The sequence below is a fragment of the Cervus elaphus genome, chromosome X (genome assembly GCF_910594005.1).
Source record: "Cervus elaphus chromosome X, mCerEla1.1, whole genome shotgun sequence".
NCBI classification, from domain to species: Eukaryota; Metazoa; Chordata; class Mammalia; order Artiodactyla; family Cervidae; genus Cervus; species Cervus elaphus.
In genome coordinates, this window is record NC_057848.1 from 111,923,898 (window position 1) to 111,943,142 (window position 19,245).

Below are 19,245 nucleotides of genomic sequence, written 5' to 3' on the forward strand. Positions count from 1 at the left end.
TCACTGTGGATGATGACTGCAGCCATGAAATTAAAAGATGCTTGCTCCTTGAAAGAAAAGCTATGTCAAACCTAGGCAGCATATTAAAAAGCAGAGACATCACTTGGCCGACAAAGGTCCATATAGTCAAAGCTATGGTTTTTCCAGTAGTCTTGTACGGATGTGAGAGTTACTACAAAAAAAGGCTGAGTGCCAAGTGATGCTTTTGAATTGTGGTACTGGAGAAGATTCTTGAGAGTCCTCTGGACAACAAGGAGATCATACCAGTCAATCCTAAAAGAAATTAACCCTGAATATTCACTGGAAGGACTATGTTGAAGCTGAAGCTCCAAAACTCTTGCCATCTGATGTGAAGAGCTGACTCACTGGAAAAGACTCTGATGCTAGGAAAGATTGAGGGCAGAAGAAGTGGGTGACAGAGGATGAGATGGTTGGATGGCATCACCAATTCAATGGACGTGAGTTTGAACAAACTCTGGGAGACAGGGAAGCCTGGTGTGCTATAGTTCATGGGGTCGCAGTCAGACATGACTTAGCCGCTGAACAACAAATGACATATGTTGAGCATCTTCTCATATGCTTATTTGCCGTCTGTATAATCTTCTTTGATAAGGTGCCTGTTAAGGTCTTTTGCTCATTTTTAAATTGAGGTGTTTAATTGAGGCAGTGGTTCACTATCTCTGGGACCCACTGTTCCAAATGGGAAGGTGACAACAATTCATATCATTGCTCTTCTATGTGTAATAAGTACTTTATCTCTGACTGCTTTCAAAATTTTCTGTCTTTTGTTTTCAGTAGTCTGACTACAACATGCCTACGTGTGGTTTGCACTGTATTCAACATGCTTGCTTAGGGCTTACTAAAATTTCTGGATATCTAAATTTGTCTTTCACAGATTGGGGGAAAATTTCAGCCATTATTTCTTCAAAAATTTTTTTATGGCCCCTTCTCTCTCTTTCTCCTCTCTTACTGGTATTCCAAATGTACACATGGTAAACCTTTTTACATTTTTCCACAGGTCTTTGAGACTCTTCACTTTTTTCTAATCTTGTGATTTTCAGATTGGCTAATTTTTATTGATCTATCTTCAATTTAACCCTTTCTTCTGTCATTGCCAATATTCTATTGTTGTTTAGTTGCTTAGTCCTATCTGAATCTTTTTCAACCCAATGGACAGTAGCCCACCAGGCTCTACTGTCCATGGGATTTCCCAGGCAAGAATACTGGAGTGGGTTGCCATTTCCCTATCCAGAATTTGCTATTAAGCTTATTTAAATTTTAAAAAACTGAAATATAGTTGACATACAATATGTTAGTTTCAGGTGCATTACAGTGGTTTGACATTTGCATATATTATAAAATGATCACTGTAAGTCTGGTAACCATCTGTCCCCACACAGTTATGATATTATGGACCACATTCCTTACTCTGTATATTACATCCCTGTGGCTTATTTATTTTATAACTAGAGGTTTGTAGCTCTTCTTTTTTTAGGATTAATTATCTAATTGTAGATTTATTCGTGAATTTTTTAACTATCTCTAGTTTCCAAGTTTTATACAAGGAAGAATGCCCTTTTCTGCAATGAGAAAAAAAGAATCAATATTAATTAAACATCTCTCTTATCCCATAGGGTAAGTTTGACCTTTTAGACTATAAGAGTATGGAGTTGATAAGTCCATCTGTATGACAAAATTATTTACAGAGTCTTAGCTAAGACATAGACCTTACATCTATCACAAGAATTAACTTAAAATGGGTCATAGACATAAATGTAAAATATAAAACTAATGAAGATAACATAGGATAAAACCTGTATGACCTTGGTTTCCCTCCAGTAGGTAATGAAGATCATAGAAATTTGCTGCCAAGTGAGAGTCATGCTCAGACTGATGTTGTGTAGAAGTTGCTTGGACAGATTGGCATAAGCAAAAATGGCCCAAGATCATGCAAGGGGCAGTCTCTGCAATCTTTTCTCTATGTGTGTGCACATGTGAGTTTTGTAGCTCTTAATCCCCTTCACCTATTTCACCTCTGCAACCTCCTTCTCCCGTGGCAACCACCCATTTTCCCCTCTGTATCTATAAGTCTGTTTTAATTTCTAAACTACAGATATTATGTTTTTCAGTTCTGGAATCTTTTGTGTACAGTTTCTACTTTTTCGAGATTTATTACCTTTTCATTCATTACAAGCATATTTTCCCCTATGCCCTTGAGCATAGAAATAAGCTGTTTTAAAGTCTTTGTCTGTTGATTTCAACATCAGAATCATCTTGGGGTTGGTCTCCACTGACCGCTTTTCCTCTTGAGTATAAGTCACATTTTCTTTCTTTTCCTGTATAGTAGTTTAGAATTGAATCCCAAACTTTCTGAATGATATGTTGTAGAGATTCTGAATTCTGTAAAAAGTACTGATTTTTTGTTTTAGCTATTTTTCATTTAATTTCTCTAGAATGAAAATTCCAAGTTCTGTTTCTCTGCATTGGGTAAAGCTGGATTATCCATTCAGTTATTTTAGACTTACTGAGGGTGCTTGGAATCAGTCCTATGCATGCATAGCTTAGCAGTCTGCCAGAGATTTGGGAAGGGTTTATATAGAGAATTAGGGCTCCTCCTCAGTGGTTTCTCTCCTGGGATATCTCCTTAGTTTTCAGTGGCTATAATCATCCTGAATCTGTTCTCTCATTCCTCAAACTATAAGACTGCAAGTTTCTATCCAAGTTTTATTTACCTACATATTACAGCAACTGCAGCCTGCCCATGGATGAAAAGCTATAAAAACACAGAAAACCCTTTCAAATCACCACTTTTCTCTGTGCTAGAGTAGAAACGGCATTACAACTGGGAATTTTAGGGCCTGTGTTAAAATTCTAGTTTGGCCACTTTCTAGCTATGTTTACTTTGGGTCAATTCTCAGATACCATTTCCTCACTCTAAAATGGGAATAAGAATGTTTGCTTCATGGGGTTGTTAAGAATATAAAGTGAGATAATACACGAGACATGGAAAATAGGCTCAGAGGGGCTATGATTGTCCTATTAAGTGGTAGGAGTCATTGGTTACTGCAGATCTGACCATGCTTTATCTGCTATATTATACTGCTTCTATCTAATGACTACCAACTCTATCTTTCCCCCCCAAAGACACCTGCAAGTACCTACTATGATCTAATTACCAAGTTGAGCTCAAAGAACACAGTAAGCTAAAGTTCTTACCCACAAGAAGTTCCAAGTACCATTACCTTCTAATTGGTGACTGCCCTACAGTCTGTGTCTCCTTTTGATCACTCTCAGGGCCTCCAGATAGCTGTTTTGTTATATTCTGCTCAGTCTGTAACTGTTATCTATAGGAGGGGTTGACCGGATAACAACCTACTCTGCTGTTACCAGAAGCGAAACTGCTATCTGTGGATTTTTGGCTTTGCTATCTATCTGTTCAGTCTGTTTTTATGCCATGATATATGGAAAAATTAAAAAACTATGCTGCTTCACTGCCTCCATCTTCCCAGAATCACATGCTATTTACTTTAGTAATAAATGAAATAAAATACTGACTAGAATCTGTTACTCAGAATCTTTGTTCAGATTTCTTTTGCTCTAAAGGGCAATGATACTTGGTCTGAATTTAACTGCTAGAGAGTTAGGGACCAGTAGTGTAGTAGTATAACTACTCGCCTCCCACCCCTTCATACCTGACGTTGTCTTGGCTATTCCCTGATCTGGTAATGCTCCAAATTTCCGATGCTGTTCATACCAGTCATTCACTGTCATAGATGCCAGACTTGGATAACCAGTTCCAAATACTCTGCAAGAATCACACTGCATTTAGAAAAGTAAACATAAACAGCACTATTAAAAACTCTCTTCTCTTTAGTGGTAAAGCTTGTGTGTGTTTCTTCCTTGCTCCCCTATCCAGCTATCCTCTGAGGAGTTGTGTAAATTCCTGTGAGGACAGTGAAGAGAGACACCCAGGGAGGAGAATTAAAGGCAAGAGTTTTCACAAGAAGATAAAGGCCCAGAGTTATCTCCCAATAAGCAATCTCAAAGGCTAATGCCCCACAGAATGATGATATAATGGAAGGAGTATTTATTCTTGGTGGGTCTAAAGGATACACAGAGGAAGGAGATTCTTCTGCAACCTTATGGAAAAGGTTAATCTTTAATCTCAGAATTAAAACCTAGATAGGCAAACATGACCATTTGAGAACTGCAGCTGAAACAAACAATGGGAAACAATTTTAAGGGCTACAATTCTTCTTTAGATTCTTTTTTCCTTCTTTCTGTATTTAATTCATTAATTATTTATTTATTTTTGTTGGTTTCCTTTTGAGCCTATTTTTAAGCTCAAGTTTGTAAGGGAAATGTCTGATGATGAGAGATACAGAGAAAGTATTGGAAGAGATAATATTCCTTTGATGGAAAACAGTCTCCCCAGGTGAAGCCATGATCTTTATTTAACAATGCCCATTCTGTTACTCATGCACTGTAAATGAACCATAAAAATAGGGGGCTTGCAAAGGCAACCCACTTTTTAATACCACCTACTTGGCTTGGGCCATGTTCCGAGTGAGAACAAACGGTTTCATTGGAGGCCTGTCCTGACGAGATGACTGAGAAGTTGATGCCTAAAAAGGAAATTAATTATCAGAAATGTATTTGTCATTGTGCCCACCCCACTATACAGGTTCTTAAGTCTTTAGGTGCTTGAAAAACCGTACTTATCAGATTCTAAGATATATTAGCGGAATACCAATGGTGGAGGTTGGTTAGCTCTCCTGAGATGGCCCAAGTATCATGCTGGAAAGGGAGGAAGAGAAAGCTCTCCCAGGAATCATTTCACAAGTGAAAAATTACTTGACTTTAAAACACTCCCCTCCGAAGAGGCAGATTCCAAAGCTTTCTTTCATGTTCCACTGAAACCTCTTGAGCTGAATTTGAAGCCCCTTTCCTCAGCCTGGCTTTCAGGGTTAAAGTTGAATTATTAAGACCTTTCTGCTAAAACCCTGTCCAATGTAATTATGCTATTAAATGTTAAGAGCTCCCTAGGGTGTTTTAGAAGTGGATGTTCCTAAATGCGAGAGAGAGAGAGAGAGAGAGAGAGAGAGAGAGAGGAAGAATGGGTTAGTATCTTTCATATATAGGTGTATAGAAATGTTTCAAGGAATCTTGGCTGTTCAGGGGCATATTGAAACAAACTATGGTCTAAGAAAAAATGTTCACTTTGTAACTCCATCACTTACACAGACAATCCCAATACCAAATGAGAGAGAATAAAAACAAAAAACAAAGAAGGAGACAGGAGGATCCAGAATAGTCCAGCCTCATAGTGTTTGAAACCCACTCATCTAGATATACTCAAGGGGCCTTAAAGCTTTAGAATATTAATTGTTCGTTCTTTGCTCCTTTAACGTAAGGAACTAGGTTGATGTTACCCTGAGGCAAAAGCTCCTGGGCTAATTAGTACAAATCAAATTAGCAAGAGTTCTCTGAGGACTTAAATGCCTGCAACTAGTTGATTAATTCAACTCAATTCATGTTATATCCTGAGCCAAAAAGTAATCAGTAGTAGAGCCTGATATATTTTGAAAAATCAGCTCCAAAACATAGTTATGGTCTTCAGATACAGCCAAAGTGGTATTATACCAAGTCTTCTTTACCATTATGCCCGACATTTTGTGCATACAGAGGTCCTTGCTGTGTCTCATACTTGGGTGACCTACGGTGTGAGTCTATCACTGTGTAAGGTTAACTTTTGATTTCTCCCCCAACCAAAACATATTTCATGTCTTTTATCTTCTTTTTAAGTTTTTTCTCTCTTCTCCAGTTCCACTTTTCTTCTTCATTCACATCCTATCCCTCTTCCTGTTTATTACAGTCAAGCACAGATTTTCAAGGCCCACCTCCCTATGCCTTCCTTCAGCAGTCATGATTGCATGTGTGCTAAGTCGCTTCAGTCATTTCTGACTCTGTATGACTCTATGGACTGTGGCCTGCCAGGCTCCTCTGTCCATGGGATTCTCCAGGCAAGAATACAGGAGTGAGTTGCCATGCCTTCCTCCAGAGGATCTTCCTGACCCACAGATCAAACCTGCATCTCTTATGGCTCCTGAATTGGCAGGCAGGTTCTTTATCATTAGCAACACCTGAGAAGCCCCCACAGTCATGACTGCTCGCAGTCAGAAGCAGTTTTCACTTCAGAGAAGACTCCGCCTCTCCTGGCATGTCACAAAATTACAAAAGACTAGGACTGTGTTACAGGTTAGAAAGCACTAGGGAACACTACTATAAACTAGAGAGAAAGCTATCCTAGAGAACCTTCAGCCTTCCTCCACTAATGTTAACAAGAACAGTGATTTTATGGAAACATGAAACAATTTTAATTTCATTACTCTCCTGAAGAAGATTCAAATCTCTGACAGTAGCTTTGTGAGCTATTTAGGCAGTGACCAGGCTTACCTCTTTTGTGGAGTCTTTTTCTCTCAAGATCTTTATCTCCTGGTCAATGCTCTCAATCTCTTCTAAGCTGATACCAATCCACCTTCGAAGGTGAAGGAGGTAATATTCACGAACATGCTCATCATCTGCTTGACCACTTTCCACAGCAGATTTCAGTGCAGACAACCTATGCTCCACCTCCTTCTTCTGCTTGTATCTGTTCCACAGAAAAGTATTACCCATGAACTTAAAAATAAAGTGGTGTTCCTTGAAAAGAAGGCCAAAATACGATTTTACCTTTGCAAATGATCAGGTAGTAAGGATGATGATTTTCACTTTGGCAAAAATACTGATTTTATACCTCAGAATTTGCCATCAAGGCCATTCTTGCAAGACTACAAAGCAAGGAAGGGATAAGTAGAGGTGGAGAAATACATTCTAAAGCCAGAGAAATATAGAGGAAACCTGATCTGAGCAATTCTTCCCATCATCTTTCAAGATTGGAGTACTTTAGTAATTTTATGACATCAACCTTTATTAGGTCAGGTGCTTAGTATCATACAATGTCCATTTGGGAATTATAGCTTCAAATAATCATAGAATTTTAGGGGTTATTTACCTGCCATTGATGCAGGAATTCCTAAAAAATGGTCATCTCTTCTTTTCTTCTGGGCAAAATGTTTCCAGCTCTTCTGACTCAGCCTGTATAATCTAAAGACTCATATCCACCCTGCCTGCCTTTTCCAAGATGCATTCTAGTATGTCATCTATCACTCACTGGACAACTATTTACTGAGTACCTATTGTGTGATATGCACTGTTCTCAGTGCTTGAGCCACAACAGTACTTACAAGAGAGTCCTTGCTCTCCTGAGGCTTTCATTCTAGTGTGAGCAGACAAAACGAAATAGATGGGTCAAGTGGTGATAAGTCCTCTGAACAAGCCAAAAAAAAAAAAAAACCTGCAAGCTAAACTGGATAGAATGATGGTGTGAAAGTAGGGGTATTCAGGAGAGACTTCTCTAAAGAGGTGACACTTGAGCAAAGACTTCAAGGAAATAAGTACAGAAGCCACGACAGTATCTGGAAGAGTGTTCTAAGGGGGAAAAGCAAATATGAAGGTCCTTGGGTGGGAGAGTGCTGCCCTGACATGTTTGAGGAACAGCAAGGAGGCCAGTGCGGTTGGCATGGAGTGAAGATGATAGGAAATGAGGTCAGAGAGATAGCCAGGGCCATATAGAACCCAAATAGGCTATAAGACATGAAATATCAGCTGTCATAATGTTTTGAATGAGAAGAGAAAGTCACTGGAGGCTTTAAAATAGAATACATGATGTGAAAACTTTTTAAACGGACTACTCTGGACTGTGGGAGGCTGGGAGGCAAGGGTGGAAGCAGGAAAATCAATTTAAGAGGGTACTGCCATAATCCAGGTTGAGAGTGACTTGAAACAGGGAGGTGGTAAGATCCAGATGTAATTAAAATATAAAGCAGTATTTGTTGATTTATTGGCTGTAAGGGCTTGAGGGAAAGAGGAATAAAGGAAAAACTCCACAGTTTCCAAGAGAAGCATCTTGAAATACCTATGTTTGGAACTCCACTCCAGACCTCCAGGATCAGATGCTTCTCTGTAGGTGTTCACTCAAATCTGGAATTCTTAACTTGAGTTCAATGGACAGAATTTGGGGAGGAAGGCTGTCCTTGAACGCCCCCAAATTTTGTATAGAACTCTATTTGTATGCTTTTTTTTTTTTTTGCTGAGAAGACGTTAAAGGAGGTCCATGACCCACAAAAAGTCAAGAACCACTGCTCTGGAAACATTATTATAAAAATTTTTAGGCTCTTCTATTCCTTTTATTAACAAGTGGGCACTTTATGCAATGTTACAAATAAATGTCACAGCACCATCATAGGTGGCCTTCTGAGTAAAATACTACACAGGTCAATTCCTAGTTCATGAATACTATCACAGATATCACTTGAGAACATTAAACTCTGATGCCACTCCTACCCCCACCCTCTTTCCTGGATGTACCTAAGTCAGGGAAAAAAAAAAAAGAATACCAGGACTTAAATGTATATAACCTGGGATAAATTCTGAGTTAGTCAGCTGGGCCTCTGAATAAGGTTCTTATGCTTCCTTTCCTACCCTCCACATATATGCAGTCTAATCACACTCTCTGCTCTTTCTTCTCTATTTCCTTTGCTCCTATGACTTTATTCCTAGTCATCTTTGGGACTTCTAAGCTCCTGAATACCTGATCTTTGAGGCCAGTGTTTTTTAAACCTTTCTTAGCAGAAGAATCCTTTCTTCTTAAGAGAGCTTATTTCGAACTCCAATAAGTAATGAAAGATAAAACCACCTTGGTTATATCAGAGAAAGGCTCCCAACATCTCCCATACCCAGGCACTGTGACGAAATCTTAGGGCTCCAGGAACAGACTGTAAACCACTGTCCTAGATTTCCTATGGTGAGCCACTACAAACAATCCCTATCACCCAGTGCCTGTCACCCATCTGACTCTGGGCAACTTTCATCATTATTCCCCTTTTCTGTTCCCAAGCTGCTGAAGAGAGCTAACCAATTACACATTTGTTGTCAAATGAGTCAACTACAAATTTGTATGATCAAACTTCAGTGCAATGGTCACTCTTGTTCAGTTATCGTCTTCTTCATCTTTTGTGGATTCCATGCCACCATCATGCTAATCAGATGACCAGTCAATGGAGAAATTCAATTTCCCTTTTTACCTTCAAATCTTTATAGTGTCAGCTTTCCTTCTCTTCTCTTGCCTTTAAGGAGGCAGTGTTGCCTTTACCAAGGAAATGTCCTTACCACTCCACTTTGGCTATCAATCCAGTCCCCATCCACATTCTTCCAGGCCTCACTCAATCAACTATCCTCCCTGTCATTTGCTGTTACAATTTTTCACTCTACTGGTGCCTTTCCCCTAACCTGTTCTGTCTTTTCAAATGACCACTCTTCTCTTTTTTCTAAACAACACTAGAATTGGTAATTTGAAGACCTGAGTTTAAATCCTAGCCAGGCCACTTACTAGCCATGTAACTTTGGACAAGTCAATACTGAGAGCCCATTTCCTTATTTCTAAAAAGGGATAATATCTGCTTCATGGCATTGTTAAGAGGATCAAATGACCAATACTTATGAAAGTGCTTTGTAAGCAGCAATATAAATAATGTTAGCAGATGAGAAAAATTAAAAGTTGAGAGGGGCTAGAGGATGCCCCATCTATTAGGTGGCAGAAATTGGATGGATCACCCCGGGTCTGACTCAAAAGCCCAGGCTTTTTCTGCTACGCCATATTGCTTCCATCTTTCTGATGACCACTCTGTCCTTCCCAAAGATACCTTAAGTACCTACCATGATCCAAGTACTGGGTTGGGTACCAAGGATATACAATGATATAATTACAATACCAAGGATACAATCAGTCATGGTCTCCGACCTTTAGAAGTTCCAAGTCTAGAGAATAACAGATAGTTATGCCCAGATAAGTAGCAAAAACTAAATGCTATAGTATCTGGGAGGGGAGACAGGTAGGGAGAAACTTCAAAGAGGACATGACATTTGTTCTCTATCTTCCCCAGGCTTCTTTCTGTAAGTACTTCCATCTGTACCTTGTTGAGTCTCTTATCTCTGACTGCTCTTTTCTTTCTCATCCTTCTTCCTTAATTTTCCCCCAAGGTTTTATCCTTGGCTTTTTTCTCTCTGCATGTTTTTTTTGTGGCAATCTATTCATACCCATCAGTGCTCCTAAATTTTTATCACTAGCTGCAAAACAGTCTCATAAGTTACACATTTCCATCTGTTTATGGACACAGCTGACCAGTTGTCACATCAGGACCTAAATTCAGTAAGTCCTAAACTAGACTCACTACTTACCCAGCTTCTACTTCTCCACTTCTGTCAAAAGAATGTAGATTCAATTAATCAACAAGACTTACACTTACTCCTTAAAGATGGGAATTAAGAGTAGAGAAGATACTTGAAGAAACAAGCTTTGAGAGAGAGAGAGAGAGGACATACTATTTAGGTGTTTTATGTAGGATGACCTCAGTGTGTAAATGAGGCAGAGGATGGAGGGCTTACAGAAATTGAATAAGAATTTAAACAATTTGCTTTCTAATCCTACAAATGCTTCTTGCAAAAGTAGTATCTCTGACAATTGTAACTTCATTATCATTTCTTCCCAGTTGAAGTACTACTATAACATGTTAACTTGTCTTTCTGCATCTCTCTTCCCTTTCAGTGTTCTTTTTTTTTTTTTTTAATTTTTTTATTAGTTGGAGGCTAATTACTTCACAACATTTCAGTGGGTTTTGTCATACATTGATATGAATCAGCCATAGATTTACACTTATTCCCCATCCCGATCCCCCCTCCCCTTTCAGTGTTCTATACACATCACTTCCTTATAGTCCTCTGACCATGCTACTTTTAGCTTCTGCCAAACCAGACTATTCTCCATTTCCTGTACATACCTCAAACTACCTTGCCTTAGGCTTTGTCCCCACACACCGCTTGTCAACAACAAGACATACTTTTTGAGCACCTCTATATGCCAGGCCCTGTGCTAGACCTACCACAGAGAACAAGAGAGAAATGGCTACTGCTCTCATGGAATATACATTCTAGTAGTGAAAAAAGACAAAGCCCAGAAAGACATAAATGAAGAGCATTTCCCCCAAAGAGAACAACATGTACAAAGATTCTGTAGGAGGAAAGAGCTGGATCTGTCCAGAACTGAAAGAAGGCTATTATGGCAGGAGTCCAGTGAACAAGGGGAGTACAATATATGATGAGACAGGAGAGAGGCAGATGCAGATCATCCACATTTTTATAGGTAATAGCTTAGATATTTTAGGTAAGACATGCTGCTGGCCTAGGTGAAGGTATGACAGTGGAGAAAGAGATAAACAGAGGACATTAGGTATATTTTGTAGCTGGAACTGGTAGGCCTTGTTGATGGACTGGATGTGGCAATACAGAACGGAGGAACTGAAGCCAACTCCTAGGTTTCTAGCTTAAAACAACTGGGTGAATGGCAGTCTCTTTATTGAGATGGTTAGGACTTGGGTATGAGGACACATTTGGGGATTAAAAAGTCAACAATTCAATTTAGGGCAAATTAAGTTTGAGATGTCTGAGAAACATCCACAAACAGTGCTGGAAGCATGAGTCTGAAGGTCAGGGAAGGCCTGAGCTAGTATATAAATATAGGCGCCATTAACAAAAAGATAATGTTGCTATCTTGTCTGTTGGGCATTAAAAAAAAAAGTTCAAAGATCAAGCTTTCTAACCAAAGAGATACAAATCAAAACAATGAGGTATCTTTCTTGTTTGCCCATCTGGTGTAGCAGAACATACTTTGAAACTTTGTTACTATGGAAAGCAATATTGTTACCATGGAAAGCAATATTGTTACCATCAAGAGTCTTAAAATATTCAAATCCTTCAATCTAGGCACTTACTGGTCCTTCTAGAAATCTATCCTAAGGAAACAGTGAGAGATACAATTATGTTTCTTTGTAGCAATAAAATAGCAAAATCAAAAAAAAACCTCTACCCATTAACAGTCTAGGGATTTGACTATAAAAGATTTGCTTAAATAATTACAATATAAGACTGATACTATTTTACCATTAAATATCTTGGCTTCAAAAGACAAAGGGAAATCACAATAGGATGTTAGGTTTTAAAAAAGAATAAATGGTACTCCTCCAAATGTATTAACTAAAATAACTATATATCTGAAAGGAAATACATCAGGAAGTTAACAAAGATCATCTCAGTGCTAAGATGAAAGCTTATTTTTAATTAAAAAAATACTGTTTTCCAACTTTCACAATGAGTATTAATTACTTTTACATTCAGGCAAACCCGTAATTTACATTTTTAACCTCTCATCTCAAATGCGAAATCTTTCCCTTATTCCTCCAACCAGATATGATCACTCCCTGGTCATTCTCCACAACACCATTTGTATCTCTCTATTGCATTTAGTTGTTGGTTTTTTTTTTTTTTTTGATATATTGCAATTATTTGGATACCAAAATCACTGTTTAAACTGGTATATGCCAACAGGCTACCTCTACCTTCTCACAGAGGACATGACATTGAATTCCACTTCCTATCAGTCTATTGCATTTCCTCAAAAATCATTCTGTTGCTCACCAGCTTTTAACCGTACTTTGTTATTTAAAGCCCTTACCACCTAAAGTCACAGTTTTATTTACTAGTTACTGTCTGACTCCTCCACCAAAACAAGAGTTCCATGAGGTCATGGAAGCCGTCTGGTTCTCCATTACCTACAGCAGTTCCTGGCACACAGTAAAGGCTCAATAAATATGTTAAATGAATCAATCAATTTTCAGCTGTCTAGACCAGGCCTCTCCTGAGTTTCATGCTACAGATACCTCTCCTTGGATGTCTTCTAGGCACCTTAAATGCAACATGTCTCAATATAGAATTCATACTCTCCCCTATCTATTCTTCCTCTTCTATTCCCCATCTCAATGAGTTCCACAGACTTCCACCTACATCAGAAACATAGACATCTACCATGCTGCTTCCTTCTACCCTACCTGCCCAAACCAACTGATCACCAGGTTTTCTGCAGATTCAATCCTATAAATAAATATATCCCCCCATCCCTTCTGCCATTGGGGTAGTAAGGCCTCCATCACCTCTGTGACCTAACTGGATCTAATCTTCTCCCTCAGAATGCTTCCTAACTGCTGCCAGATTATGCAAGTTAAAGTGCAAATGTGACCTTCCTACTCTTTGCAGTGGTGGGCCTCCAGTGGATCCCAAGTCACCAACGAAAGTTCAAGCTCTTTAGCATGGCCTAATAGTAGCTAACATAGAACATTTACTATGTGTCAGATACTGTGCCAGCTGTTTTACATGGTTTATTTTATTAATGCCTCTTAACCCTATGAGAGAGGTACCATTGTTACTTATACTTCACATATGAGGAAACCTGAAGCTCAGGTTACACAAGTTACCCAAAGTTCAATGGCTTATAAGTAGAACTGAGTTTCAAACCCAGGTCTCTGACTAAAAAGATCTAACAATAGTTGACTGAGTGCTCACTGTATCAGACACTGTGCTGAGATTTTTAAATTCATTTCTCTTCTAATCTTCCTAACTACTTTATAGGACCTATTATCATCCAGTGTTACACCTGGGGAAATTAAGGCAGTGAGAGACCAAGCAATCTACCCAAAGTCAGAATGATCAAATGCTGGAGCTGGAATTCAAACCCCCTTCCCAAGATCCCAGAACGTTCTTTCACCTTCCTCACAACCCCAAGCTCTCCCTGGTTTGAACCCTACAACATTTTTCAGTATTCTTTCCCCCTCTTCACCACCCACTTTGTGTTCCAGCATCACCTCATTGCTTACAGTTGTTCTTCACCCCAACACTGTGGTCTTTAATGCCCCTGTAGCTGTTCTACTGCTATTATCTCTGCTGGCTAAAGCCATCCGTTCCTCTTCCTCTATATAATACTCCTATGCATCCTTAAACAACTCATCAGAGGAGTCACCTCTGCCAGGAAGCCTTCTCTTCTCTCCTGCTCCCTCTTTGGTTAGGTGCCCCTTTTTTCTGCTCTCCCAATACTTTACACATTTTCTTATCACATCATTCTATAATTTATATCATTTCTATGCTTCTTTTCCTCACCAGATTGTATGCTCCTCCAAGGAAGAGACCACCCATATTCATACAAATGTCCATACCCAGTTTGAATCCCCACTGCCGAGCATAGCTGCTAAACACTGTGAGCACTTTCACATGATGAGGCTATGCCAGTATTAAGATTAGTTCAGGATGTTACACACCTGATCCAGTATTGTTAGAACAGAGCTTCTCAATCAATGGACCAAAAATGGACTACAGGTGTAAGATATCTGTGCCTTTCAGAGCTACTTACCCCACTGCGAAGTGAAGTGAAAGTTGCTCAGTCGTGTCCGACTCTGTGACCCCACGGACTATACAGTCCATGGAGTGCCACACTGTATTGTGTGAATACTGCTATGCTGTGATGTGGAAGACATTGGGAAACACTGCTAAAACTACATTGTTGCTGTTGGCAACCATAAGGTGCTAGGAGTCTGACAGGTATGATCATTTCAACCAAGACAGAGGCTTCTTGAAAAACTGAGAGTTTGCTCTCACCAGGGCCTATGCTCAATAAGAACCCAAAGAGTACATACACCATTGTTTCCCACCCCCCAGAAAAAAACATGCACCCTTCCCCAATAGCACTGCCATTAGGCAGTCCTCAAATGACCCACCTCTCTATTTTAGCCTGTCTCTGAGATGCCATAGCAACGATGCTAGGATAGGCCATGGAGGAATTAGCAGTGTTATTTTCAGCTGAGTTGGTCTTGGTTTTGGGCAGCTCAAACTCTGCCACATGATAGTGCTGGCACTGAGTTAAGTAGTTTAAAAAGTGTTCTCGAGCCCACTGCAAATGATCTAGACGCTTGCTGGGATTGACTTGTTTCATGGCGAACGCTCCTTGCAATGCTGGCACCATCAGGTACTTCAGGTCGGTGGACGCGATCTCCTCCAAATCTTCATTTTGGCTGCAAAGAGCAGAGTAGGCTGTGAAGTCTGGCTAGGCATTCCAACTGCGGCCCTTGCTTCCTGGGGGAGGGGAGGGCTGGGATCGGGGTGGGACAAAGGGAGGCGGCACCTGGAACAGCTGCCTGCTTTCTTCAATGAAAGTGGCTGAGCGCTCACATCCAACGCCTCTGCAAATAACCGAAACTAGGGAGGAGAGTCGTGGGAAATTAACTATCTTGGAAGAGAGGTAGAGAACGCAAACAGGATGTACACAGGATCGTAGGGGGAGGTAGGATAGAAAGGCTCCCAGTTTTAAAGGTCTCCTCCACCCAGGCTCAATGGCTCCACCCTTGGTGACCATCATTACCTACATTCTCTGCCGTTGGTTACTACCCTCTCGCCCATACCTGAACAAGTCGAGCTGCGACAACATTTCAGCAGCCTTCTTCAGGAGATCCAGCCCCTTGAACACCTTATCTTGGATTATTCGGGAGCCGGTGGGCTCAGTTGCGATTTCCAGTTCGTCCAAAAGCTGCTTGCTGGTTTCGAACAGCTCAGGGAGCCGCGGTAACAGTAACTCGTCTTCGGCTGCTGCCATCTTAGGGAGGGAGGAACCCAGAAAGCCTCACTTCCGGGGTCAAAGGCAACCCTGGGAAAGCTGGGCTAGGCGAGAGATGAAGAAACCGGAAGGGGCGCTGCATTGGTTCAGTAGCTCCATTGTTACCTAAGCGTCTAAAAACTTCCGTAGGCTGCTGTTAAGTCAGCCTAGCAACCGTTTCCATGGACTCATTTTGTCATGCTGCCTATTACTAGTAGACATCTGTGAATGATACACACACGCAAATAAAAAAGCAAACCCCAGGCGCTGCTTTTCGCGCGGCTCCTCGTCGCCGACCCGGGCCCGGACTGTGCCATCGGCTCTGAGGAGCGGGTGTGACGAGGCTGAATTCGGAGCCAGGGCGGGCGCGAGAAGGCAGGAGCACTCCAGGAGCCGGCCAGGCGAGCGCTTTACCTCGTGAGGCGCTCCCTGGCCACAAGGGCCAGGGCGGCCAGGGGCTCCGAACTCCGCGCAGCTTGCCGGGTTCGCAGGTCTGCGCGCGTGCGAGCGAAGTGCAAGTAGCGCCCCCCTCCGGCTTCCGGCCACCCAGCAGCTCGAGCTTTGGGTTCCTACCGGCCAATCCTCGCCCTTCCTCTTCCCCGTGACGTCACCCCTCTCACACACACATACTCTTAAAAGTTACTGTCACCCCTTTACATACATACACAATCAAAAGTCACCCCTCCTATACACACACACACACACACGTTTTCAAAAGTCACTTCCTCTGAAAACTTCCTTGAGCCCCTTTCCCCTGCCAAATGAAAATTTTCGGTGCATCTCTATCAGAACACCTACCACATTATATTACAGCTAGTGATTTACAAATCTATCTCCCTTACCAGTATGAGTCTGATTAATTTTTGCGCTCCTCTGGCTAGCCCAGTGCCTGGTACTTATTACGTGCCTAATGTCATCATATGAATAGAAAAATAAGTGTTCGGTTTGGAAAGCAGCTCTGTTAAGCAGAACGGCGCTGTTCAATGCGGTAACCACTTGCCACATGGGGCTATTGAGCACTTGAATGTGGCTATTTTGAATTGAGATGTGCTATCAATGTAAAATATACACCGGATTTTGAAAAAGTTATGAAAAAATAATACAAAATATCTCAATCATTTTTACACTGACTACATGTTGAAATGCTAATATTTTGTGTATATCTTGGGTTAAATATATTATTAAAATTAATTTCACTTGTCTTCACTTTTTAAATATGCCTACTAGAAAACTTAGAATTTCATATCAAGTTCACGTTTGTGGCTCACATTATATTTCTTTTTTATTTTAAAATTTATTTATTTTTAATTTAAGGATAATTGCTTCACAGTATTGTGTTGATTTCTGCCATACATCAACATGAATCAGCCATAGGTATACATATGTCCCTTCCCTCTTGAACCTCCCTCCCACCTCCCACTCCTTCCCATTCTACTGCACTGGTGTAAAAATATAATTCCAGGACTTTGAAAGAAGGGATCTCATTGCTTTGAACATATCAATATAAATATATTCTGATTACCTTAGGATTTCCTTGGAAGAATCTGCCTGCAATGCAGGAGACCCTGGTTCGATTCCTGGGTTAGGAAGATCTGCTGGAGAAGGGATAGGCTACCAACTCCAGTTTTCTTGGGCTTCCCTCGTGGCTCAGCTGGTAAAGAATCTGCCTGCAATGAGGGAGACCTGGGTTGGGAAGATCCCCTGGAGAAGGGAACAGCTACCCATTCCAGTATTCTGGCCTGAAGAATTTCATGGACTGTGTAGTCCACGGGGTCACAAAGAGTCGGACATGACTGGAGACTTTCACTTCACTTCATTTCACCTTAGGACACACCCTGAGTTGTCCTAGGAGATTTAAGTTAAGTAAAATGCATATTGCCTGCCATGGAAAATAAGATTTTTAACTAAATACAGTTTAAACTGTCATTGAGAAGAAAAAAGTTTTCATGTAAAAACAACTAGAGGGCAATATAGGACAGTATATAACTAGGGGATATGTTGTATTGCCCAGATTGTTGGAAACCCAAGAAGTGACAAGTCATTCTGTGCTAGGAGTAGTCTGAAAGCTTCTTTGACCTGACGTGCAGTCATAGAATTTCAAAGTTGGAAGGGGATCTCAAAAATTAGAGGAAAAAAAAACTTGAGATCAGATAAGTTAAGTGACTTGCCCAACCAGCTATGTCAAAGCCAATGTATTCTCAGTTCAGGTGTTTTTACTCCATCTACCTTAAATTGAGTAGGATTTTAAAAGATGGAGAGACCTTTTATGTGGGACAGAATGAAGCCCCAAGTTAAACCAGTGCTGCTGCTGCTACTGCTAAGTTGCTTCAGTCATGTCTGACTCTGTGCAACCCCATAGAAGACAGCCCACCAGGCTTCCCGGTCCCTGGGATTCTCCAGGCAAGAACACTGGAGTGGGTTGCCATTTCCTTCTCCAGTGAGTGTTTGGCAAGAAGGAGAAGGGCATAAGTGTGAGTTGAAAAAGCTCCCCAGGTGATTCTAATAAGCCTCCCCTTGCAACACACTTTAGAAGCTGAGGAGGAAAGGAAGCTCTGGTGAATTACCAGTCTGATTTGTCTGGCACTTCTAATGAGCCTGGTAAATTGAACTTTCAGGGTCTGCCTTGGCCAAGAATACAAAGAGAGATACTGTACTTGTGAAGGAGACTTAGACACAGTAATTGTGAGACTAAAGATAATTTGTTCCTGCATATTTGTTTGGATTAAGACATAGATTTACTGTTGCCTAAGAGAAAAAAAAAATTATAGAATTTGAATTTGGTCTTGAGCTTTGTAAGCCATTTTTCTATGGCTTTCAAAATACAGTCTTCATGAGAATTGCCAATCATTTTCAAAGTGCATATGATATAGTCACATCATCATTTTAAGTATTGCATTGCATCTTATTTTGAGATAATACCAAGATTAAAAAGTGGTTAGAAAAAAATTAATACTAAAAATGAGCTGTTTATTGTGTTTCTGTGTGTAAACATTTTATCACATTAAATCCCTGTTGTGTATGGGAGATTTTTTTTTAAATCCCAGTTTAGGGGATCTATAAGGGCCCTTAGAAATCTTATAAATGTAATATTAAACTTTGTGTAGTAGCAGAACTCTTTTTCCGAACCAAATTTTAGACAGGACCATAATTTCTAAAAGAGCTGCTGTATTTGAAGTGGAAACACAGAAGCCTGCCAACTAACCCATCTTTTCCCCAACTTGTGCAGTGGCACCCAAGGCCCCAAAGCACCTCTGAGGGACTCAAGTTCATGTGTGTGTGCTAAGTTGCTTCAGTTGTGTCCAACTCTGTGTGACTCTATGGATGGTAGCTCCCCAGGCTCCTCTGTCCATGTGACTCTCCAGGCAAGAATACTGCAGTGGGTTGCATGCCCTCCTCCAGGGGATCTTCCTGACCCAGGGATTGAACCCACGTCTCTTATATCTACCTGCATTGGCAGGTGGGTTCTTTACCACTAGAACCACCATGGAAGCCTGGGGGACTCAAGGGATCCAAGTAACACAGTTTAAAAAGCACTAATCTACTAATAGCATAGCCCCCTCATTTAGCAGATGAAGAAACCCAGACCTTGAGAAGTTAGGTAACTTGCCCAAAGTCAC

The 19,245-nt window shown here is 40.6% G+C and overlaps 1 protein-coding gene across 2 annotated transcripts in view; it reads right to left on the reverse strand.

Moving 5' to 3' along the window:
• Window positions 1-16,139, reverse strand: part of IGBP1 (immunoglobulin binding protein 1) — a 40,286-nt gene extending 24,147 nt beyond the window's left edge. For both annotated transcript variants that reach the window (XM_043896193.1, XM_043896194.1), the window contains exons 1-5: window positions 15,438-16,139; window positions 14,757-15,050; window positions 6,457-6,652; window positions 4,546-4,625; window positions 3,693-3,805 (exon numbers count right to left, since the gene is read on the reverse strand). In XM_043896193.1, the coding sequence (XP_043752128.1) occupies window positions 3,693-3,805; window positions 4,546-4,625; window positions 6,457-6,652; window positions 14,757-15,050; window positions 15,438-15,628 (874 nt within the window). In that variant the 5' untranslated portion in view covers window positions 15,629-16,139. The remainder of the gene's footprint in view (window positions 1-3,692; window positions 3,806-4,545; window positions 4,626-6,456; window positions 6,653-14,756; window positions 15,051-15,437) is intronic.
• Window positions 16,140-19,245: the final 3,106 nt, after the last annotated feature.